The 19,985-nt window shown below is 37.7% G+C and overlaps 1 protein-coding gene across 2 annotated transcripts; it reads right to left on the bottom strand.

The window, feature by feature from the left end:
- Nucleotides 1–2,912: 2,912 nt before the first annotated feature.
- Nucleotides 2,913–18,341, bottom strand: LOC18431024 (ubiquitin carboxyl-terminal hydrolase 17). Of its 2 annotated transcripts, XM_006841145.4 has the most exons (12): nucleotides 17,724–18,341; nucleotides 15,810–17,073; nucleotides 15,606–15,694; nucleotides 13,918–14,003; nucleotides 13,639–13,801; nucleotides 13,260–13,380; nucleotides 13,006–13,163; nucleotides 5,321–5,405; nucleotides 5,015–5,227; nucleotides 4,709–4,770; nucleotides 4,399–4,633; nucleotides 2,913–3,472 (listed from the first exon to the last, which is right to left on the bottom strand). In XM_006841145.4, the coding sequence occupies exons 1-12, from the start codon at nucleotides 17,990–17,992 to the stop codon at nucleotides 2,966–2,968; spliced, it is 3,252 nt and encodes a 1,083-aa protein (XP_006841208.1). In that variant the 5' UTR covers nucleotides 17,993–18,341; the 3' UTR covers nucleotides 2,913–2,965. The 2 variants fall into 2 exon arrangements, with proteins under 2 accessions (XP_006841208.1, XP_088721553.1); XM_088865427.1 differs by lacking the exons at nucleotides 15,606–15,694; nucleotides 15,810–17,073.
- Nucleotides 18,342–19,985: the final 1,644 nt, after the last annotated feature.

Below are 19,985 nucleotides of genomic sequence, written 5' to 3'. Positions count from 1 at the left end.
ACTTGTATTAAATTATATTAATGGTATTAGTACTGTATTTTTGGTTTTTTTATTTGTAAACCTTGAAATGGATTTGTATTTTTAGGTTATTGGATTTGCAAATGACAAATCTTTGTTTGTATTAGTGATGTATTTCTGGGGTTTTTTTGTTCGGAAACCCCTGTCATTATGGGTTATTGGGTTCGCATATTCGAAATTGTGTAACTTCTTACCATTGTGGTTAGTGGTACCTATGATCTCTGAGGAGACATTATGTGTCCCTTGGATTCAGTTGAATTTATTTTAGAAAGGGCCTGCAATTTGCAGCACGCCGTTTATGGTTCTGTCCAGTGTTTCCAGTTGATTTAAAATAATCATGTTCTTGGATGATGCTGATGGAGAAAACACCATGACTGAATCGAAAGGATGAATAAACATAATGAGAAAATCTTGAATGGTGTATTAAACGCCCTGTTTGTTATTTCATGGAATAAGCTAATGCTTATGCACAGGACAGTCAACAAAGACAATTGTTACCATCTTTTGCCCTACACATATACAATGTGAATACGTTGTAAATTGGTAATGGTGCTTCAAATCTCTTTTTCTCTTCTCTCTTGGATCTACAATATAAGTGTTGCGTTAATGTTTATTCTGATTCCCCCTTTAAATGGCGTCCGTCCATCTTCAGCAGCTCCCGTCGTAGGCATTCGCACACCAACTTCCCATATGCGATGTCGCGTATGTCATCTTTTCCCATATATATATATATATATATATATATATATATATATATATATATATATATATATATATATATATATATATATATATATATATATAGTGTATGGAGCCTTGAGATGATCAATCACACATGATTTTTAGAAATTGAAAATGAAAAAAAGCTTAAGCTTTTGGAACCTTAGCTTGGGGTATAGAGAAGAAACCCTAGGTTTTCTTCAAGTTGTGCTTGTGTTTGGCTTGTTTCTTGGTGATTTTATCGTTTCTCTCAAATTTTTGTACATCAAAAGTGGTATCAGAATCCGAGATCTACACGTAAGTCACTATAGCAAGCACAAAAGTTACTGTAGCACATACAGAGTATTGTAACACCACTTTTTTGGTTCCCTAGGTCAACAACAAAAAGAGAAAGTTATAGTGGGGTCTAAGGATTATTGATTTTGTCCAAAGTTTTGTCAAAATAACTTAGATATTGTTTATTTCAATAATTTTTGTTGATTATTTGCCTAAGATTTGTGATTTCAACGAACCTATGATAACGAGAAGGGGCTATCAAAAGTGGATTTTCGTAGATTCACTCTGTGATCGCCGAGATAACATAATTGAAAAACTTGAAAGGCAAGTACAACAGCCTCAATAATGGGCCTGATGGTAATCTTTCAGCCCAAGAGGACCTCGAGTACAAGCATTTTCACTCGTGCACTCCGAGTAGGGAGTCGGACGATGAGAATATTGACAAAAGACATAGATGTGGGGAAAATCACTTTAGGATTTTCGATTTGAATGATGAAATTTTTTATTTTAACACAGATTGCATGGAAAGTTAGCAAATTGTAGATTGGAATTCACCATCAATCTTTGATATATGCTCAGATGAACAACAAGATTTCTTAAGAAATCCGATCTATAATACGGATAACGCTGATTGTGAAGATATTTTGGAAGTGGATGAAGTTTTTCATTTAATTGATGATCTCAAAGATGACCTCGTGGTGTATTCTAGAGCTAAGCCTGAGTAAATGCAACAGTGTTACATAGCTGAAGTTATGCAATTTCAACAAGTTTATGTGATTAAAAATATTCTATCAACATATAGTGATCATTTCCTTGAGGGTTTCTCAGTTCTAATGCATAATCATCGTGTTTTCATCAATGCAATAGCTCACAACTCCCAAGATCATGTTTACAATATTCGACTTGAAGAATGTTGTCGGATTAATGCCAATTTCATCTTAGCACACTTCAAAACTCGATAACGACTTTTTTCCAACCAACGGCATATGATGAAAGGAAAATTTGTTTTTATTCTTTATTTTTATTCAACTTTAAAAGATTTTTTATTACAGTTTGCTTTTAAAGCTATTTCTAGATTTTTAATTCTAGGATTTAGATATTTTTTTTTGTTTATTTCATGAAAACTATTCATAAATACTATTCATGATTACAATTCACATGTACTATTCACAAGGGTAAATTTATCATTACAAAATTTAAATTTAGTTAAAATATATAAGATCATTTTCATCATTTGTATGAACATTACATATCCTTGAGCATTTCATTATATTATATAAGGCGTGTAGGGCCTGAGAGGATCAATTACCCATGATTTCTAAAAATTGAAAAAGAAAAAAACTTTTAAGGCTTTTGAAACCCGGCATAAAAAAGAAAATCTAGGTTTCTTCAACTTGCTCTTGTGTTTGGCTTGTTTCTTGCTGATTAGACCCTCTCTCAAATTCTGGCTTGTTTCTTGCTGATTAGACCCTCTCTCAAATTCGCCTGCATCAATGCCGCAAAATGTACTATATTCGAGAACCAAAATCTTTTTTTATTTTTTATTTTTGGCTATTCATACATCTTGATGTCAAGACAATCAATTAGAGAATTTTCTAATGTCAAAACAACCTTTTATAATGAATTTTGAGGTGCACCTAAATGTATACATTTGTCAATGAAGTACAAATTTCATAAAGAATGATGTAAATGGATTTTCGAGCTATCTTATGGATTTCCTATACCCCATGTGTGCTCTGGACAAAATTTCTAGCGAGAATGACTCAAAATTGCCCATGAAGGTAAACTGGGCTATTTCCTTTGACATGTGAGTCCGACAGTTGGCACATCCAAACGTCGCTTTAGCCTCACCAACATGCGTAAAATGCTGGTGTAAAAACAATGAAAATGACCCGAGCTAGCAAAAGAGATTTGATACATTCTTATTTCCTTTATATATAACTCACAGCTTTCAATAATTATAACCTTGAGTTGTTCTTTCCCTACTCAATAATGCATCATCAAAATTCTGAGTGTACAACCCTTCTTGGTCAATCTCATTCTTGCTACTATCTGCTATCCACTTCCTATAATGGTTAGTATTAGAAGTATTTGTTGGGTCAGAATACAAAAAGGGAGAGGAATTTCCCTTACCATCCATGGTCATCTGGTTTGAGAAACTGAAAGAAAGAGAAGGTGTTCCTCTCTCGGGTGAAGACCCATTTCTTGGGGCTAAATTTGAAGAAGATTTTGGGTGAAAACGAGTGGTGGGGGAAGGGGATGAGGCATCAGAAGAGTCATCATGTCGATTCCAATGGGGATGGTGGCCAGAGGAGTCACCAAATATGTACTCAGAAAGATCATCAGTGCTTGTGGAGTCACGGGTGCTCTCGGTGCTCCAAGAGGTCTCGTCAGAGCATCCACTGAAGAGGGATGAGCTGTCACTTGAGAAATCCATTCTTGGGGTACCCACCATCCTCTGCAGAGGTATCAATCGCCACATTAGTCACAAACCATAGGAGGTTCTCTCACTAATTTAATTCCTTGAAAGGCATCCAAAATTTTGTGTCGTTATATCACTCTTGAATGATTTTGTTTCTTTAATTGGGAAATTCGAGGAAAATGGAGGAATAAGCTCAGGGGAAATTTAAAAATAAGAAATCTAAAAACTTGAAATGTTTAAAAAAAAGCAAAGATAATTAACTTTTTCAAAAAAAAGTTTCCGGAAGATCATGTAAGACATGATCTACAAGATCATGTAGAAACAGGATCTACACCATCCATAGACTGCAACAGACAGTAGAGCTGAACTGCAGCTCCACCTGACAGCCAATGACAGACCTTGAACAGATTTATGGAACCTCTGCACCATCCATAGTTTTTTTTCCCCATTACAATCCACCGTTTATGGGTAGACCAACAATGGTGGAGATTGGTGTCCTGAGCACAGTGTCAAACCTAGAAGCAAATGATCACTTTCCTTATTATTTAAATCTCAAAAATCTTTGCTTGCGATATGTTTTCATTATACTGACATCCATTAAAAGATAAATTATACCAAAAACAGCCAGTGTGCACTACACAGCATAACAGCTGGGACATCCACAATTTATTCCCAACAAAGGACAAAAGAGATTTGCCACAGCTCCAGTAGATTAGCCACAGCTCCTGACAAGGAACATCTGGCTGAATACAGCATCAAGAATGAACGGTGGATGCCCCAGCCATGTGCCATTCACCGTACACTGACAGTTTGTGGTAAGTTAAATTTTTCTCATGAACTTACATTCAAGTATCAATACAAAAGGTGGGTGGGAGGAACTGTGAAATAAAAAAAGCATCATTTCTTTCAAGCTCAGGACACTTTGAAAAGATTATTTTCTCTTAAATGGAAATGCTTGTTACCCTAGGAAGGAGCTCCTCATCAAACAGGTCGATCATCTCCGTGTTGGTAGCATAATAAGGGTGCACCCAGTGGGTGCGCTCCTCAGGCACAGCAAACACTCGTGAGGGGTTTGGTTTTGGAACCATGGGGCTCGGGATCTTTGTTCGCCGGTTGGTTCCGACAGGTTCTGTTGGGCTCACACTGCTCTTCTTGCTCTTAGAGCAGTCAATCAAGCTAGGCAAGCGTGGTGAGAACCTGTTTAAGCGAACTTTTATCTTAGAATAGACCAAAGAACAGAAATACAGGAAATCCATTTAAGCTACAATTTACCTTGAATAGAGGAGCATGTAGGCCCCTTTGGATAAGACCCTGTCTAGGTCAACAGGTTTCACCTGAAAAGAAAGAATGCATTCTCCAGGTTAATAGGAACACGGGGATAATAATATACTAACAAACTATACCATAAGGTGCTAAGGATACAGATTCAAAGCGTGCAACTTCATGAATTAGAACCCCAAATTGCTGATAAAAAGAGTCCAGAACTGCTAGGCTAGGATTATGAACCCCAATATCATAGAGACAGAGAGAGAGAGAGAGAGAGAGAGAGAGAGAGAGAGAGAGAGAGAGAGAGATTACCTTGCTATCATCAATCTTGTACCACTTCCCCTGAAGACTTCTCACATAACATACATAATGACCAGAAAAAGAAGCATTCATGATGTCCAAATGAACAACAACGGCATAGAGCTTGTACAAAGGAGATTTATCACTCTCCCCAGTCATATAAGGACTCAAATCCAGTGTCTCCGGAAACCTGACTGACTTGTTCAGTTTCCCAAATTTTCCAGACTGAAATAGACACAAAGCAAGTCAGTACATAAGTGTGTGTGTGTCAGAGAGAGAGAGAGAAGAGATCGTTGCAAAAGAGAGGCAATAGAATACCTGAAATCTCTTTAATACAATGGTTAGAATGTTGGGGGCTTCATATACCGTCAATCTCTTCCTGGCTTTAGCATAAGACTTGCATCTGATACATAAACATTATGTAAGGCACACGAGAAAGCCAGCAGATTCATCATAATTGTAACAGAGATGCAACGATATATGGTAGACGAAGAAACATTAAAGAATCGCCACCATAGAACAGTACAACTGAGTCACTATCAGGGAAAAACTAGAAACACCCACATAGAATACAAAGTGCAGGACGTATAGGCTATGCAACAAAAAGACAAATCCAGGGAAATCCAAGTGTTAATAAGAAAGCAAGGATTTGTGCACAAGTAGAGGGTTGGAATCCAATATTCAAAAAACTATCATGTTGCTAAACAAATCCACATATCTAGAAGTGCGAACTTTTGTCAGTCAAGACTCGACCATCAGCTACTCCAGGAACCAAGTAATTTCCTACAAAGAAGGATGTGAAGCTTCATAACCAGTTGACGGTCATCAACTATCAAATCCCAAGAGGATGTGACCAGTGTAAGTTTTTCACACCAAAGACACTTAAGGAGAGAGAGACATTCCTGGACTAGACATCAACAAGGTCTAAAGTTACTATTTGAAATTGTGCACAATCAGAGATTAATAACAGTAATTTCTTCAAGCTGAAGAGGCTAACCACCACCTTTTTCTACATTGTGAAGTGGCCACGACCCTTTGGACTGATGTACTCATGCTCTTTAGATGGCTGTGGGTCACTCCCCAGTCAGTTCCCCACTTATTCTCCACTTACACTCGCACCCCATGCAACAGCTCAGGGAAGCTTCTATGGATACCGTCCATTGCTGCTACCTTATGGTTATCTGGATTGAAAGGAATAATAGGACCTTTAGATGGGGAAACAGTCTCTATTCCTACCCTTATAGAGGAACGAAGGTCCCTCGTTACTTTCTGGGCTCTCAACCACAAAACCTTCTCCAATTACTCCTTCTCGGACCTACACCATCAACTGCAGGCCCTACCTCATCTAAGGGTCATGAGGAGATACCGGGTGTCCCTTTGGAAACCGCCGGAAATAGGGACCATCAAGTTCAATTTCGATGGTTGCTCCCTTGGCAACCCTGGCCCCTCCAGCATTGGAGGCCTCTTTAGGAATTTTGAAGGCCTTATTTTGTCATCATGTGCAATGCCCATTGGAGGGTCGGACTCCACCAATGCAGAGGCCATGGCACTGCGTGAGGGTCTTAGAAGATTCGATCAAAACTGGGAATCCCAGTTATTCGTCGAGGGCGACTCTCAAAACACTATATCCTGGGCATCTTGATCGTCCCCCATCCCGTGGATTTTAGATGCCATTTTTGCTGAGATTGATCACCTATGTACATCCCTCCAAGTCTCTTGGAGAAATACACATAGGGAGGCTAACGCCGACGCAGATGCGCTAGCCAAGGAGGGAGCTAGCCTCAATCCCTTTGAGACCCTAGGCCAATTCTGTTTTTCCTCCTCTTTTGTGAACTTATACAGATTTCCCGAACCCTTAGGTGTTCTGCATAGGGCTCCCAGGAATGGGGAACGCCTATTTTTTGTATCGACGATCTACCAATACCTTGTAATTCCTTCAATTATTAATACAATAGCCAATTTACTCAAAAAAAAAAAAAAAAAAGCTTAAGTTCCTCATGTACAAAAATGTTTCTGTAAAGGTAATTAACTACCATGATGAGTTAAGAATCCAACATGAATGACTCCGCCGAGTTACTCCGCCTTCCCTGTACACCAAGTATACAGCTACATATTATAGTATGCCTCTTTTGGCTCAAAATATTCAAATTGTTTTGGGTAGTACATATGGTTACCCTCCACTGCATTGGAGGTTTGAGCCCCCTTACATAAATCGCCTTTTTTTTTTTTAACTTAACCTTTTAAGGTTAAAAAAAAAAAAAGGAGCAAGGACGCTAAGTAACGGGAACCCCGGAGGATCAAATCCGAGATTCCTTGGATGAAGCTGGTACAAAAGGCTGCCAACTAACCGAGAAGCCATTTCATGCTTAGCATTACAACATGAGCGGAAATATATATATATATATAGGGTTATGTTAGGGTGCTCACATTGTGGAGTAATCTATCATTGTATTCAACAAATTTTGGACACTTCTATACCCTTGTTTTGTACATGAAGCATTTTTTTTAACAAGGGTATTTATGGTCATTAAGGGGTGTGATATCATCCACATGATGTGGGTGATATCACACCCCATGTTGATGAACGTCACACCCTTCCTAATGACCATAAATACTCTTACTGAAAAAATTTATATACAAAACAATGGTATATAAGTGTCCAAATTTGTTGAGTACAATGATAAATTACTCCATAATATGAACACCCTAACATAACCCATATATATATATATATATATATATATATATATATATATATATATATATATATATATATATATATATATATATATATATATATATATATATATATATATATATATATATAGAAAAAACTGAGATTAACCCACTAGCTCATATGAACAAATGAGCCCAACAGCCCAGATTGAATCTGGGCCAATCTGACGATCACGGATGTCCGGTAGTGTTTGAATATTAATTTTTTTCTACAAATCCAAATCACTTGAAATTTTAAAAGTGTGTTCATCAAAATTAGTTGAATCTTCGAAAAATATCAAAAAAATATTTTACATGAAATAAATTGACAAAAATACCTCCAAAAAATTTTGAGGGGTATTTTGGTTATTTTATTTTTTCAAATAATTTTTTATATTTTTATTAGGTGGGCCTTGATGATAAGAACACACGCCTAAAATTTTAAATGATTTAGATTTGTAAAAAAAAAATCAAAATTCAAACATGAAATGAGGTTGTGACCATCAGATCGGCCCAGATTCAATCTGGGCCATTGACCTCATATGTTCATATGAGCTAGTGGGTTAATCCCAGCTTTTTCCTCTATATATATATATATATATATATATATATATATTACATTACGCAATGCCTATAGGCGAAAATGAACAGTGATTTCGCCTACCCCCATCACCGTCCAAAGTTTATCGCGCCGTCACTATTGTTCGGTAGTGTTTCATTGTTTATTTTTTTTACAAATCGAAATGACCTGAAATTTGAAGCGTACATTCATAAAAAAATAGGGGAATCTTCAAAAAATATAAAAAAAATATTTTACATGAAAAAAATTGACCAAAATACCCTCAAAAAGTTTCCGGGGTATTTTTGTCAAAAACAATTTCACATATAATTGTTTTTTATATTTTTATTAGATGCGCCTCAGTAAGATGTACATAGCCTCCAAATTTTAGGCCATTCCGATTGGTAGAAAAAAAATAAAAAATAAAACACTACCGGACAATTGTGACCGTGCTATGAAATTTGTACGGTGATGTTTGTACGGTGATGTAGGTAGGCAAAATCACTATTCATTTTTGCCTATAGGCGTTGGGAAGAATTTTCCATATATATATGTATATATATATGGGAAATGCTAGCGTAGGCCAGTGGGCTTACAACTACATATGAGCCAACAGCCCAGATTGAATTTGGGCCGATCTGACGAACACGACCTCATTTCGTATTTTAATTTTAATTAGTTTTTACAAATTCAAATCAAATTTTAAGCATCTAATCTTCTCATCAAGGCGCACCTAATAAAAATATTAAAAAATTAATTCGTAATATATAAATTGACCAAAATACCCCTGAAAAGTTTTGGGGGTATTTTTGTCAATTTATTCCTCATGAAATATTTTTTGATATTTTTATTGGATTCTTTTAATTTTCAAGAACACAAGTCCAAAATTTCAAGTGATTTGGATTTATAGAAAAAAAATTAAAATTCAAATACAAAATGCAATCGTGATCATTGGATTGGCCCAAATTAAATCTGAACCGTTGGGCTCATATGTAGTTGTAGGCCCACTGGCCTACGCTAGCATTTCCCTATAGATATACATATTTTGGTATATACATACATTATCGTCTTTATTTTTATTTTTTAAAAACAGGGCTGGACTTGCCCGAGTAACTCGCCTCAGCAAAGGGCCGATCCAAAAACACTATAATGTGCACTTTCTAAAGATGAAGCTGACAAGCTAATTCAGATGAGAGATACAATGAACCTCATTTTTCTCCCTCCCAAGGGTTTAGTTAGCTCCCACAGATTTCCAGATACACCAGCAATTATTGCCCCAAACAAGTCAAATATCCAAAATTATGAAGTCCAAACACCTAGCGAGGAGACATTTCCTCGTATGTCTCTAGATGCCTCCCTGGGACAGATTCCATCAGGTTCTATGTGAATGCGCTGCAAGTCCATTACCATGGTGAATCACAAATGCCATCGGCTCCACAACAGCCACTCCCATATAGCACTTGCATCCTCAATGTATCTATAATTCATCACTGTTAGAAGAAACAAGCATCAAACTGGTTTTATGTTTGCCAATTGTTATTATTCACATTATGAAGGGGAATCCCATCTTCTAAAGGTGTCTCATGTATTTGTAATCTGATATACAGCTAGTTGTGCCGAAGTCCTGAATTTTACGTTTCTAACTTGGAAGATTGTCATTTAAGGGCCGTTGCTGTTCTTGAAACATTGAGCTTGTGGGGCTCGCACCTAAGTAATCTACAAAACAGAAAGGAAAAAGACTTGAAAGAGGGGATTATTTCTCATTCATGAACATAAGCAAGAGACCACAAGGAAGAGGTACAAAGGTTCCATAGGTTCCATGGCTTCCCCTCAAAAAAACTCTAGCCCCACCCTTTCCACATCTACCAAATAACCATGAAAACACAAAAGATTGCTAGAAAATACCTTGGGTTTCAATATGCAGCTCCAATCCCCCAGCATAACTTGTTTCTATACAAATTCAAGGAAACACGTGAAATCCCAAACCAACTAGAGCGTTTGTTGATTGTGGTATGTCCTACAGCTCTCTAATGTAATGCCTACACAAACATTGATCTCACAAGCCTACAAATGACCAGCATTCTAGAGAACGGAAGCCTCAATTCTGGAGAAGCTCACAAGTCAAAAGTTCATCTACAGTGCTACTTAACAACAACATAAAAACCACAACCCAAAGTACATGGCTCCTAGTCCCAGCCAGCAATAGTAAAAAAGGACATGTTGCCCACAAATACAAAAGATAAAGGGATGACAGAAACAATCCCAAAGTATTCAGAAGCCAAATGGCCAAACGGCCAAAAAGTTTTAAGAAGCCGGACAACGCAATCTTAGGCACGCCAAGCACATCCACTGCCTTCTCCTTTTCCTCCACCATCACATTCTAGATCAATTCTACCAATTGAAAGCTTTCACTTACTCACCCTAAGATCTAAATTCACCTCAAAAGCACACTGCACCATATGATTTTCCAACCCACTCTCTTGAATTAAAGGCTACTTATCTTGAGGTTAGGAATTTCCCCAATCATTTTATTATTTATAGCACTTAAAAAGCTCCATAATCATAATCCTCTAACTGCAATAATGACTAAAAAGTCCAAACTACACCATTTGTACTTTGGGCTTTGGTCCAGTTGTAAGAAAGGAAGTTTGTTTCTTGGAAGAACTCTCCATCAGCTCTCCCAAAACTCTAGCCCTAGACTCCAAAACCCAATGGGTACTTTCCCCTCTAAAATCACATGGAAATCATAATTCTCAAATAAAGAGTCCTTGCCCTATGCGTTTATAGAATTAAAACCTTTTTTTTTTTATAACGTTTATATAATTAAAACCTTAACAAATGAATGCGGAATTTTACTCCAAGATTCCATAAGAAAGCAGGAAACACGATTGCAGCACAGTAAATATCAGAAAAAGACCATCCTACTCAACTTTTTTTAATCAGAACCAGTTTAACTTTTGCCTTGTTTTACACTTTCCACCAGAAAAAACTCAAAAACAAGTTTGAAGCAGATCATTCGAACCAGTGGGACAGGACATATTATGCTGCTCAATCACCCTTAGATACAAACCACAATCAACACAAGAGAACATGGAACGTAACCAAAGGTGCAGGGCACTTGTACAGGGGCTCACAATTCCCCCAGGAATCTTATCCCAGCAATCCCACCACCAAAGGCCTAGCAGAGATGGCTCCCCGTCATCAAGAAATCCAATGCCCATCTTATAGGGATCACGCTCCCTGATTGAAAGGGGTCTAGATCCCTGATTAAAAAGGATCTATATCCCTATGGAAGGCGGATCACGATCCCATTGAAAATGAGCACAAGCTATCATGGTTTGAAGGGATCTCAAACCCAACAGGAAATTTCAAAATTTTTTGAATTTTGAACACGGCATCTTTGCTTTCGTGCTGATATTTCTTCTTTCTGACTATTTCTAACAAACAACCACCTGTCAACGATTTTTCCTTTTTGGTTTTTATGGTCATGATTGAAAACCATTAAGCCGACTCGGAATCGCCTCGAGTAAGCATAGACACAGAGGATCCCTAGTCCTAGCCGGCCTTGAATTGGGGAATCACCTACATTGTCCAAGGAGGAGTGGTTCGCTATAGAGATTGAGCAATTCCTCAGTCCCAAGGCGATGTTTTCTTTCTCTTTTCATGTTTTCCTCACTTTTTTAATCATTCCGGACACCGACCCAGAACAGGGGAGGTGACCCAAAATTCGGCAAGCCAACTCAGGAATCAGCAAGGTGACTTAGGAATCTGCAAGTGCGTATGGATCAGCAAGTGCCCAAATCAGCAGTCAATTTCCGTTATTTAAACACTGTAGAGAACTCATTCCTCCTCAATGGGAGCATTAGTGAATTCATCATTGGGACTTGGACGATCCCTAAGTCCTGTGGCAGTTTTCGCTTCTTTTAATTTTCTCTCTTTTTTTTTTCATTATTTAGGCCAACACCTCTCCCTCCAGAAATCGGCAAGGCAGTTCGGAAGGGATTTGGCACCAAATTCCCTTTTAAAGATATGAGATATATAACTTTATTTTTCAAAATGATTATTTAAAAATATTAAATATATTAGAGGTCGTTCCCTGACAATGCTTCGCCAAGGGTTGAAGCCAGTCTTCCACTCCCACTCCTGCTCCCCTTGATACTGCCCTGAATGCACCTTATCCTGTAGGGAAACTCTGCCTCCATTACAGCCACATTCTTGGCTGAAAAAAGGTATGAGCTAACATAAATTTTTATTCATGAAATTCTCTCCACTTCCGATTTTTTGCAGCATCTGAACCTAAATTGAGGCTACAGTTTCTCCATGGACATGTCCATAGCTCGAATTACAAGAGAAGTAATGTAATCACAGACGTACATGTTAGAATCCACAATGCATGGATATTATAGTGGTGCAGCATACAAAAATTGACCTAAACCATAATGCCAGTACTCAACGACTATTGCACGAAAAATCATATCAGGGTTCTTCGCACTGAAAATACGAAACATCTCTGACATTATGGTGACAAACATGCTGAGTCACACACCTGACACCAAAAACGAAAACCTCTAAAGTCTTAATAGCACTAGTATCATGAGCAGAAAAGTTTTCCACATTATGGTAACAAAATCTTAGAACATGATGACATATAAAATGAATCAATAAAACCATAAAAATTTAACTTTTAGGGTTATTTTTCTTTCTTTTTTTTCCCCAGAAATCTACCAACCTGTCACATTTATATTTGTTGTCTCCCTCCAAGATTTCCGGAGTAGTAAATTGGGTAAGTGCTTCTTCAAGTGTCCCAATGTCACCCTGTATCTCTACAGTAAGATCCATCATCCGCTCATGCCGCTCAGATTTTGCTTGGCACCTCAAGCATTTGATCTGTACGTAGAATTTGAAGTTATTTACCTTCAGTCTCTTAAAACTCATCATAAAATCCCAACATGAATGAGAAACTTAATGCCAATGAGCAATTACATCGGAATGAAGGTAACCCCCAAATGTTAGCTGTATTAGAGTTGTTTCCTCCATCAATGGGCCCATGGCATTCTTCCCAGCTTCTTCAAGACACACAGACTGCATTTTGTCAATTGCATACCTGCCAATAACCCTCATCAATAATCATGATTTTCAAAAACGATCTCTCCAGTTCATTTTCCAAGAAGTTATATTTGAGTTGTCAACGTGCACAGGAACATATACAAAACACACGGGCACACATGAGCGACTGTGTGCAGCATAACTGAGACCATGGTGCAAGAGGACACAGGACCACAACAAGATGAAGGATACAAGTTCCACAAAGCTAAACCAGAACCTGAATTTTAGATAAAAACCAGTCTGAAAGACAGATCACCTTAAGAACTCATGAGCATCTTCTTCTCTCCCATAGCCAAGATTGCTTCCAATGTTTTGTATTTGAGACAGTATCTTGATGGGAGATACGGAGCTCTTTCCTTCTCTTGCACTCAGAACAAGACCTTCAAACTCACATGTAAAACACCAGTCTTTCTTTTGGCCTGAGGAAACAAAAATAACAAATAAAACAAAATATAAAACTATTACCCAGACATGCTAACGAGGGTAACAAGTAAGCAAAAGCAAGACAGTGAGACAAAGGTAGGGAAAAACGTGCATGTTCTGGAGTGGAGTCCCTGAAGAAGATAAGCAGTGAGAGGCCGAGTAAATGTCAGGCACTGGAGCACAGCATTGGCATAACAGCTGCAAAGTTCAGAGCACATACATTAAAAATAATACACTATTGCACAATATTTCGGAAAAAGAAACCTCTTAAGCGAGCACCAGGATGCATAATTATACTTATAACTACATAATCATATCATATGAAGTAAAAGTAATAGGAGGTCTAATTACATAGCATCTCCCATCTCTTGGAAATTTGTTGTAGAAAACAAAAAGGAAGTTTGGGCCACAAAGCAAATAGCATTATAAATGACATTCAGAAGAACTGCAGAATGCCATAAATTGTACTAAATTGACACACTGTAACATGCATATTGCCAATAGATTATACCCAAAAAGGTACTGGTCCCATAGATACTGTCACTTGCCTGTTGCTTCAAGCAGAAACCATGTATCTTTCAAGCCCTAAAGATACAAACCCATAACCACACTAGAAAAGTTGACTTAACTTTCAAGTCTTAACAAAAATGTATGCATATAAGAGATAGTGGACAAAGGGTATCCAACAAGCCCCTAAAATTCTGATGCATAGGAAGGCTTCACTTGGATCACAAAATAGAAGCACTGGGCAGTTGGGCATAAGTAAGGGAATGTGGGTAGGCCTTCTATGTATCTCAAAATAACATTGCAAGAAATTTACAAGGTAAACAATAATTCCCTGGGATTACTATAATCAGCCTTCCACAATATTTATTTCCCATTTCTATGAAGTTGTGAGAACATGAAATCCATGTTCAGTGCGTATTTTTTATTGCCAGCACCAGGTAAGGACAAATAAACACCCAAAAAAAATTTCCAAGAAAGAAAATAGATTCAAAATAATGCAAGTAAAAGATTCAGCAGAAAGACAGATGTTACTTCACATCGAAGTAAATGAGTCATCATAACTTTATAGGGGCATATCCAGATAATTTTGCAACCAAAGGATATTCTTTCTTCTGAAACCCAGACAGAACAAAGACAATCTGGCTAACCAATTCGTTTGGAGATGAGTATATGCTAATTTAATTTCAAAACTTAGGGGTCGAGGTAGGCTTCAATGTTTAGTGTATCAGAATTCACCAATCTGACAATCTCTGGTAGTCAGGTACAATCATGGTAGTCAGGTACAATCACTTGGTACAACCTGTTAGCTAATATGGAACCCAGGTTTGGTTAATTAGTTCAGCCAGGTCATTACTCAGAAATGTCCAGCTCCACTGTTACGTATGTTCAAGTTTAACTGTTCAGCTCCCAATTCAAACAGTGATCAATAAACTAGCTCATTCCAGTCCAAAATGATGGTAGACCACCAACATATTTAAAATGGATTCCTCCTGCATGAAATAGTGTTACATAGCAAAGCAATGTCTTTATACAAGCAACATATGGCTCTTTTTTTCAGTAGTAATTGCATTATTGGAAGTTTATCGGCAAAGAAACTGACGCAAAAAGCCGTTTCTGCAATCGCTAGTCATCCAGGTTTATAAGGAGACATGATCAATAAAGAAACCAGTAAGTGAACTGCATAAAAGGTCAATCTAACTGGAAAAAAAAAGAAAGGTAGATAGAATGCAAGAACAAACTGAAGCCATCTTCATCAACAGAAACATTTCCGCAAACAATAAGAAACAAAAATACCTGTTGCCACAGTTTGTAAGGCCACATGGCCATAGCTCCACTCTCTCCCAGTTGTAAAGTTTGGCAAACATATCATATGGAAACAACATCTGACAAAGTTAAAATAAGCTCAGTGATCTAGCCCATTTTCCATGCATTTAGACACTAGTTTACTTGCATCATATGAATCGTCTAGAGGAAGACAAAAGAATAAAAGTAGTGCACCTTGCTGGGTTTCCTTGCCACCTCATTTGCAAGAAACATAGGATTGTGTTTCGAAAGCTTTGAGACTCTAAACTGTTGAACAACCTTCCTTACAGATGTCCTCAAACCACCACTAATACCATTAGATACTGGTGATGCTGCTTGGCTTGAACCAGTGGATAACACTTCAGTGTAATTGGCCTTGGATGAAGCACTACCTCTTCCATCACCATAAGATGAGTGACCAGATGAAGTGAATCTTTGCCATCTAAACTTTGGCACTCGCCCCTCATCATTTGACTCCTTTGGCAAAGAAAAAACCTTTACAGAGTCCACAGACTTGGATCTCAAATGGGTAAAATTTGACATTCTTGTTGACTGAGACATATTGGGAACCATATTACTCATGGGCCTTCCTTGTTCATGGCCATCATTACGGTCAGGAGCCTTTCTGCTAGAACTAGAGCGTATAAACACAGAAGAATCACCTTCACTTGATGAACTAGAATGGGGTGACTGCAGAGAAACAGAATCAAAACGAACACTATTTCCATTTTCTGAACCAGAAAAGCCACATTGTTCACGATCCGATGTTTGTGGAGCCTCAACTGGATCAGGACTAGACTGCTTACACTCAGTTGTAGCTTCTGTAGCATCAGAAATATCACCATTCTCACAAACGCCATCTTCCCCATGGGAAGAAACACCCGAATTGGGTGCCTTCTCCTTATGTTTCAACCTAAATGATGGAGAATTGTTTAATAACTTAAACTCAAATGGTGGTGATTCAGTATTGCTGATTGTATCGACTTTATGGGTTTTGACAGTTGGGTTCGAGGGAGACTCATCATATGAAAGCCCACTTGTTCCAACCAAATTGTTCAATACAGTGGTCTCACAAGCAATATCAGGCACAGGACCCATGAAATCATGCATGGAATGGTCACTAGACGTGCTAAAATTAGGGATTTCGGTAATAGGGCCTGAAGTTTCATGGGTGCGTTCATCAGGCTTGGCTGCAATCGTCTCATTTTCACTTGTGGAAACAGGAGAGAAGCTTGCTTCAAAGGAATCACGTGGTTCCGACGAAATTATGGAAGCTTTGAAGTGATGATCTTCTTCAGAGTCTGTGCATTTATTAAAAGAAAATGAATTTTCTGACTTAGCTTCTGAACCAGAACGCGAGGAACTTCGACTAAAGGAACTACAATCAGTTTCTGGATTCGGAGGGTGGCACCCCTCTTTATGACCTTGTCGCCAGTGGATAATCTGACACTTACCAGAGCTGCAAATTACATCACACTAAATGTGAACTGACAGAATAAACAGATTCTTATCCAAAATTGCCACCCAAAAAAAGATCCAACATGTGTTTTTTTATATATATATATCGTTTTTTGCACAAATTCAATAACATTAGCTACATAATTGGTAATTTTATAGCTCAATAACAGTTCGTACAAAAAAGGGGAAATTTCAGGTGGGATGAAATTTACAGAGTCCACCACGCTATCAATTATAACCAATTGGAAATTTGTGCAAGGCATCATGAAATTTTCCCCAAAACTATGTTTAGAACCTCAAGCTTTGTGGGTGCGCGCTCAAATTCATTCATCCCTATAATTTCCTTCCTTGTCCTTTCCATTAAAGAATGTTTCATTGCATCGTGCCCAATAATCTATGGAAGCAAACTAAATACCAAAATCCCCAATCCCCAATCCCGTAAACATGACAATTGTACATGCATGACCCATACATGTATGCCATTCGAAAACCCCATTCTTTAATGCATAACCCCCAAAACAAAAACCCTAATTACACCCAGAAGAGCCTCACAGACAACACACACCACCAAAACCCACCAACACCCTAATTCCTCATTCTACCAGAACCAAAACAAAGAAGAATCAGAATAAGGGTTAAGTCACAACTAACCAGTATTTCACGGCCTTGCACCTCGAGCACCTAGTTGTAGTGGGAGAGAAACACACGGCGCACCTCTGTCGACAAACTGAAACAACTGAATTGTACTCAACGGATGCTTCAAGCTCAGCACGAGCAGCTTCCTCAGCAGCAAGAACAACGAGCTTCCTAATCTCCTCTTTCCTTGCAACAGAAGTCCGCCATTTTTGGCGGATCACGAAGCTAACCAGAACAACCAGCAAGAGCAAACCAGAAAACCCTAATTCTTTGGAGGCGGGCATTTATCCTTGCCCTCGAACCAGGAAACCCCCAGATACATCCAAGAACGAGAAACCCCAAGGTAAATCCAGGCCTGCGAATTACACATAGATTCACCAAGCAAGGATCATTACAGGGTACCCTAGATCTTCAGAGGAGTTGCAGAATTGGGCCTGAAACATAGGCTTCTGCAATGATTTAGCCTCTCATGAAGGAGATGATGGCGGGCCGAGAGAGAGAGAGAGAGAGAGAGAGAGAGAGTAAAGACAGAGGCGAACAAAAGAAAGATAGAGAGAGAAAGAGGTTAGAGAGAGAAAGTGTGTATTTCGGGAAGTGGAGGAAGACTGCGGGAGGACGAATATGATGAGAGACAAATCGAGTGGCGTGAATTCTTCACCATGAAAATATTCGCATGGCGTTTTTACTAAAATAACCCTTATTCTTTCCATTAATGATAGAAAAGTCCTAGTTTTATTTTTATTTTTTTATGTAGAAAATTTGTTGATTCGTGTTTTTTCATGTGGAAAAGTGGTTGATTTTTTTTAGTTTGTGGAAATGGGCACCGACATGGGTATTGGACCATTGGCGTCCAGGTACGTTTTGGAGTGTCAGTATATGGGTTAAAATTTCGAGTATTCTTCTGATACCTCTATATAATTAAATTCTTAATTGTAGATTATTGAAAGGTATTAAATCATTTACATGAATAATTTGATATTTTATAATTTTAAAGGAAAATAGTTAGCTGTCCTATCAAAATAAGTAAAAGCTCACCTCATAACTCATCAAAAATTGCAAATGAAGTGTTGAAAAACCTTTAAATCGATTATCTTAGCTTGAACATTATGATCGTAAAAAAACATTAGAATTTCAAATTTTAAAAATAGTATATATTGCAACAAATCATCTAGATCATCCATTTAACCTTTAAAAAAAGTGTTCATAAATCTGTAAGATCTATACTATTTTTTTAGTTTCAAAATTTATTGTCGACATTTAAAATTGATTTTAGAGCCATCATGAAGATTTTTTATGCTTAAAGTGCTTTTCAGATGAATATTTGAGGTGAGGCTTTATTTTGTTTTCATAAAACTTAGGCCCTATAAAAACTTCATCTAATTTAAAAATACCCATTAAAAAACACATAGTCTTCCGTGTGAAATTGAGCCATGTTAAATACTTATCCCTTAAAAGTATTTTGACAAATTTTCTAAAATTAGTTTCTTTCTATTAAATTCTGTTAGATCTTAACTATGACAGAATATGTAATTTTTAAAATTTAATATTTATTTTATGATTTATAAAAATATATATTATTAAGAAATATATATAATGAAAATATTTACTTTTTATAAAAAAGGTTACCAACGTCATTTATTGTTAAATTTGATATCAAAAAGTTAAGGATGTGTCATTGTTTAGGGACAGAGTCTAAAACAAAATTTCTCGAATATTATATGACATTTTCATCTATTAGATGCGATATTTAATAGTTAAAAGTCATTGTGACCTCCTCGTACCACAAACAAATAGTCTCAAGGTCTATAAAGAATAGTCAAAATAACATTGGATGCCGAACCTTAGGAACGTCGCGGTAACATAGGGCATTGGTTCTCAAGGACGAGCACGTTTTCGAAGGATGATATTCTTTTTTTAAGCTATTAAGGCTAACGGCTGTAATGGGCCAGATGGCTCGGCCCGACCCTGGAAAATTAGAGCCATCACCATGAAATGTGGCTCGAGAGCGAGGTCGGGGCAACATGGCATGTAGGCTCGAAGCGCCTGAGCCTAGGCTTGGGGCAAGCCCAATCCTGCGCAGCCCTTCTTTTCCTTTGTTTTTTTCCTTTTTAGAATTTTATTAGCCAGAGCTTCCTTGGCCAGTCTAGGTGGGGACAAGCTTGGGCCAGCCCTCAGGTGAGCGAAGTTGGGCTTGGGCCTAGGATGGCCCAGCCTAGGACCAGCCCGATGCCGGCTCTAATTAATGCATGATTGCATTAATAAATTGATATAAGCACC

Source organism: Amborella trichopoda, chromosome 4, assembly GCF_054954075.1.
Source record: "Amborella trichopoda isolate Santa Cruz 75 chromosome 4, AtrichopodaSantaCruz75HAP2 v2.0, whole genome shotgun sequence".
NCBI classification, from domain to species: Eukaryota; Viridiplantae; Streptophyta; class Magnoliopsida; order Amborellales; family Amborellaceae; genus Amborella; species Amborella trichopoda.
Note: the sequence above shows the minus strand (reverse complement) of the source record. Positions and strands in the feature narration are given on the sequence as shown.